The following is a 6,000-nucleotide window of genomic DNA, read 5'->3' on the forward strand; positions in this document are numbered from 1 at the left end:
TAATGTGTATCAAAGTAGGCTTTTCTGTAACAATGTAATTTTTTTCTTTCTCATTAATCTTCCTTAATTTAGGTATTATGAAACTGTATCTGATGTGCTAAGTTCTGTTAAGAAAATGGAAGAGAGCCTAAAAAGGTTGAAGCAAGCCAGAAGAACTACAACTTCAAACCCTGTTGGTACAAATGGGGGCATGAGTGATGATAACAAAATCCGACTACAGCTGGCCCTAGATGTTGAGTATTTTGGAGAACAAGTAAGTTATGAGGAACAAGTTTGTTTACTGTTACTACTGGTTTTGGAAGGGAGTGAGATATAGGAGGAAAGGGAAGCTTCACTTACTTTTTTGGTTTGGGGGGGGGTTTGCATTGTTTTTTCGCATCTGTATAATGGAGATGACTTGAGGCCTTGGTGATTGTAGATACCACTTGAGCAATGCATGCTTTCCTGTCCTTTCTTATACACATGCACAGCTTGTGTTTCAAAATTCAAGTACTGCTTAGGTGCTTAGAAGCACAAAGAAGAAACACTGTGTGGACAGATCAGAGGGCAGGGACCTTCCTTAGCTCTGATGGAAACGTCTTTATGGCCCTGCTTTTGTGTGCCTTCTCTCTGGGTATTTCCAGCCTTGAGTTACTGCATAGTCAAGGGTCTATTCCCAAGAGCTTTGAAGATGTTAGCCTTATTTGTTGTGCTGCGTAACTGTAAGTTCCTTTCAGTGCCAAATATGAAACCTTAAATAACAAAACAAATAAAAGAAGAAAATATTCCAGGAACTGTGTGCAGTAGCTACATAAATTGTATAGGCATACTGTTTGTACTCATTTTTTTCTGAAAATTATATATAGAATTAAACAAATGTTCAAGTGCAGGTCCATATCATTAGTTGCAAACAGTTATCATCAGTCTTGTTTATAAACTGTTGATGCATTATAACAGATAGATAAAGCCTGTATGTGAGCAAATGCTTTTCTCATATCTGAGACCTACCACAAAGTAAGAAGATTTGGGTGGAAGTACAGAACTCTTACTAACAAGAACTGTTATTTGGCAGTTTTTGACTGAGGTTGGGCTTTTGTTCTTTTATTCCTATTATGTGCACTAACATCACTCCGATGTGAATTTAAGCTGAACTGGGATAGATTATTCATAATAGTTCAGGAGCTGTTTTGGTACATGTGAACATTACAAAGAGTTCCAGCAGCAAACACCTTTTCAGAGTCATTTCATTATGGTTTTATTTAGATCCAGATTTTTCTTCTTCAGTGCACTCTTACTTTTCTCATGTTTATATTTTTCTGATTGTCAGAGCAATAGATTTCCTGGGTAAGAAATGACTCGTAGCAACCTCTCTGTTTGTAGAGTTGTTTTCATCCCCCAGGAAGTTCGAAGCTAGAACCATAGGCCCTTGCAGCCTATTGAAATGCTTTCATCATCATGCTGTTGGCTGTTATTGGATGTATTCATGTTTATCTTTAAAGTTTTGCCCAGAAACCTCATTTGGGGGTTGAAAAAATTTCAGTTGAAATCAATGCATATGAAAACAAAGTTACAGCCAAGTTTCTCTCTCTGTTTCATTGGAAAACTTCCAACTGGCTTTAGTTAGAAGTTGCCTAGAAGATGGTTCAATATTTCCCTGCAAGACACTACATTAACTGGAAAGACTTAACTGAGCGAAGTTGGATACAAATTTTTTTATAGTGTGTACTATATGCAGTTGTGTTTTTTTGCCGCATGTTGATGCAGGACAACACAAATGCTTTGCTAAATGTTTAAAGTAGAATAATTAGTGAGTTTTTGATGTTTTAAAGAAAACTGATGTTTCTTATGTGTCTTTTTAGATACGAAAGATGGGACTGGAAACAAGCAGCATAAAAAGCTTTTCAGCCCTTACAGAGCTGGTTCTAACTGCCAAGGATCAGGCTACAGCAGAACAATCCTAGACGTTTTTGAAAGCATGTGATTGAAGATAAACAATGTCCCTAAAAGAAAGAGAGAGAATTTAACTCTTCTTTATTTTACCAAATAAGTAGCAATGAAGTGCTTCCTAATGTATCTCGAGCAACAAATCAGTGCATCTTCTGTCAAGATAGGCTTGTTTCACCAAAAGACTGAGAATTTACCATCGTTTTCCATTATATGGAAAGCAATCAAAAGTTCTAAACTTTCTACTATAGAATAAAAGTGGAAGAAAATGGTTTTTTATTTTTGTTGTACATCTTAAAATGTAGAAGAATGAACTTATATGATGAAAATAACATGTAATAAATTGTCTTCCTAACTTTTGATGTCCCATATGTTTTTTAAATCAAATGTATTCATTGATGGCTGTCAAAAGTTTTCAAAGGGACTTTATTCCAGCTCTTCTGGAATAAAGAAAGTGCTTACAGGGATAGGAATCTGCTATTTCTTGTTACTGCTTTGCACTTAACCTCATCATGGGATATAGTTAGCTCTTTTTTGGGTTTTGAATGTTTTCATTTTACTGATATTTTTTTTTTTTTGTGGACCTTGTTCGTGGGAAAAAAAAGCATTAGAAAAGCTCTTAAAATACTTTAAATTTAAAAAATAATTTCTAGTATCAGTATCTAACTTCTACTGGCTGTTACGTTCAGGCTACCTGTTTTCCTTCAAACTAAAACTTAACTCACTAAGCTAGAATTGACTCAGAGTTGGCGTATTTCTGATTTGTATTATAATGTCTGTTAGAATTCAGGGGAATATTTTGCCTGAATATGTGTAGAATTCTTGTAACTTCAAACCTACTTACTTCAGTACAAGCTGCATCTTTATATAGCAGGGAATTTGAAAGTGTTATTAGGGTTCTAAATGGTAGGAGGATTAACAAAGAGCTCTCTTGAACCTAGAGTGATTTGCCTGTTGACATTTCTCTTTTGTATGTGAGGGACAGGTAACAGTCTGGGCACAGTAGGAGGTGAATTTGAGGCTTTGAAATGAGAGAATGCTGTGAGTGAAGGAAGGTTTTGTTTGTGTGTCTTTTGTTTGGTTGGTTTTTACCCTGTGAAAATTTAACACTGGAATTCTAGTTCATGTTTATTAATTAAAAATACCCATTTCTTCCTAAAGTATTTAGAGAGCTTGGATCTTAATGGGGGAGCCAAAGATGATGCAAATCTTCCAAGTACTTAGAGATTCAGAGTTCGTAGGGCACAGCTGTTACGTAGCATTGAAGTTGTAGTGAGCAAACCTTTCACAGCATTGAGGCTTTTATTCCTCACTGTTGGAGAATTGACCATATTTTAGTTGAGCAGACACAATTATGTGATTGCTGCTTTTGAAGCGATTAGGATAGGTGATTATTATGACTTCTCTAAAATTAATTTTATGAAGGGGGGCAGTGGGGAAAGTACTACTGCTTAAAATTATGTTGGTTCTTCTTGGATTTAATCTGAGTAATGGAGAGCAGGATTTGGCTCTTCTAATTTGCTTAGCATCTCTCTGTTCATGGCAACACATACAATTGAGAGAGCATCCAAAATTATTTCTGCACACAGCAAAGTGAACCAACTTGCTGGGTGTCAGGTCTGTTTGTCTCATTCAGGGATGTGGAGATCCTCAGCCAGCCAAGCGCTTAGGTATACACTGCTGAATGAACGTAACTCTTACTGCTTATGGACAAGAAGTTTGTTGAATGTATTGTATTTTTCCAGGCTTCTAACTGATGAATCTAGAAGGCTTGGTCTCCCTGTATCTCTTCGTTTGCTTTTATTAAGAGTCAGGAGTAGAGGTGTCTTGCTACCACTAGCTATTGTTGTTTTCAACAGTTTTTCTTATTATAAAATGAAGGTGTAAGTTATAGTCTGAGACTGAGATTGCAGTATTGTAAATGCATTGTGCAACTTCTTATATTGGAAGGTATGTATCCCTATAAGTTTAAACTTCTGTAACAGCTGTCACAAAACTAGCAGATTCTGAGATCTGTGCATACTAGTGATTGAAGATAGAACAGCTTTGTTTGTATCCCCCAAAATCAGGGATAAGGATGCAATCTGTGTACCAAACCAAAAAGGCATGAAAAGGTCACTTGCCCTTTTGTTGCATGTGATTTCCTGCATCTTCCTGCAATAGCACAACTCCCTACTTGTCATCATCAGCTTGCTGAGTATACAGGCTGAATTCTGCTCTTTCCTTTGAAGACCAGCTTGAATTTCAGGGCAGGAAATAACATTGTATAGCAAATCAAAATTATTGAATGGTCCTGTGATTGCTGTAAATGTCTACATTGCTGGTTTTATGTCAGTTCCCCATCTTTTATTTTTGTTCACTTGAATAGCATTTAATTTTCTTTCAGTGGTATACGACATCAGTTAAAAATTTGTGTGATCCCCCTCTTGAAAGAAAGAAGAGGTGTGAATCGACTTTGTCTTTGGTAAAATGAATTTCAGCATTTTCAAATACTGTGGATCAGTCAGGAGGCAGTCAGGAAGAGAGGATCTATGGTGTAAGTAAGTGTGTTCTGATAGAGATGTCTTCTGCTACTAATCCTCTTTCTTCTATTCCTCAGATTTTTATGGGATTTTTTTAAGTGCACTTCACTTCATGACAGCAATGCAGATTTTGTGCCTTTTTTTTCTTCCCTTCTAGGACCTCTAGAAAACTTGCTGTGCCTTTTTAAGTCTGGAAGGAATTTAGCTGCAAGAGGTTTTCTTAATAGCATTGAGGAGGGAAAGAGTGGTGGCATGTTTTCCTCTAAAATGGTAATTGGATTCTCAAGTGTGTGGGTTATATCAGAAGTGGACCAGACTGTTTTAACCTCATCACCTAAAGATAACAAGCAATATGTATATTTGGCTGGACCACTCAATATTCAGGAATATTTACTCTCCTTTTTCTATCAGCAGTTGTATTTTCACGCTTGAGCTGGACGGATGAGGAAGCAAATTGCCTAGGTTGTTTTTGTTTAAGCTTATCAGCATAATTGTCAGCTATGCTCAGGTATAAACTCTGTTGTTTTATCAAAACTTAAAAAGCCTGTCCTTGTGTTTTTCTTTCTTGAAATCTCCCACCTGTTAGAGCATGATTTTAGGTGCTTCACTCAGTAGACTGTTGAGCTGTAGACTGCAGCTGACAGCTCAGTGTGTGAATGATGCTTAGGATGCTTGGAACGTGCCTCGTGGTGTGCCTGGCAGAGGAATTTGGTGGGATGGGAGGAGACCGCTGGAGGAGAGTGAAAAGTATAAAATGCCATAAAACTTTTAGGTGTAAGACTGATCTCAGAAACATGTCGCAGGAAAGCGTACATTGTTGGGGAAGCAGAGAGAATTAGTTGGGTTTTTGGGGGGTGGTTTGTTTGTTTGGGGTTGTTTTTTTTAACCATTTGAATATCTGGGAGAATGGGTACATGTACACATAGCTTATCTTTTTGGTACTGTAGCACTTGTTCCAGCACCTCTCTCTTCCTAGTCCTTGCTCTGGCCAGTATACTTTAGTAGTATAGTTCCCTGCCTCTGTCCATCCTTCCTTCCTTTTCTTCTCCATGGTGTCAGTGGAGAGGTGCTCACCACCACAGAGTTTCTTTTCTGAAAAGTGTTTAGTTTTGTGGGTGGTAGGTTTTGTTTGTTTTTCTGCCTGTAACTACTGAATAGGGTATGGAGTCCTCCAACAGCATGCAGCCCCTGCCTGTGAATAATGGCATTTTGTCCCAGAACTTACTGGCAGCGTGGCCAGGGGCTCCCTTCCTTTATCCTCCATCTTCATCATGGAAGTGGAACATTTTGTGGTCTGAAGTTTTATTTGTGGCTGATGCTACCATCTGACTTCCAACGAGTAAACGGGATAACTTTTAAATTAGCGTGGACACTTGGAAGCTGCCTCTTTCATGCTTACAACTGTATCTTTGGCTGTGTTGCATGATAATTTGCAATTTACTGTCTTAAAAAACATAAATCTGACTTGGAGCAAATTTCAGAAGCCAGAACAAGGGATGTAGTTATGGACATAAACCCAACCAAACTGTGGCAATGCAACTTAGAAGTGGTTTTA

The 6,000-nt window shown here is 37.7% G+C and overlaps 1 protein-coding gene across 2 annotated transcripts in view; it reads left to right on the top strand.

Annotated features, from left to right (window-relative positions):
* The window catches only part of COG2 (component of oligomeric golgi complex 2), a 31,911-nt gene extending 29,632 nt beyond the window's left edge, over nucleotides 1-2,279 (top strand). For both annotated transcript variants that reach the window (XM_075043310.1, XM_075043311.1), the window contains exons 17-18: nucleotides 73-253; nucleotides 1,839-2,279. In XM_075043310.1, the coding sequence (XP_074899411.1) occupies nucleotides 73-253; nucleotides 1,839-1,940 (283 nt within the window). In that variant the 3' untranslated portion in view covers nucleotides 1,941-2,279. The remainder of the gene's footprint in view (nucleotides 1-72; nucleotides 254-1,838) is intronic.
* The last annotated feature ends 3,721 nt before the right edge of the window (nucleotides 2,280-6,000 follow it).

This window comes from Buteo buteo, chromosome 12, assembly GCF_964188355.1.
Source record: "Buteo buteo chromosome 12, bButBut1.hap1.1, whole genome shotgun sequence".
NCBI lineage: Eukaryota > Metazoa > Chordata > Aves > Accipitriformes > Accipitridae > Buteo > Buteo buteo.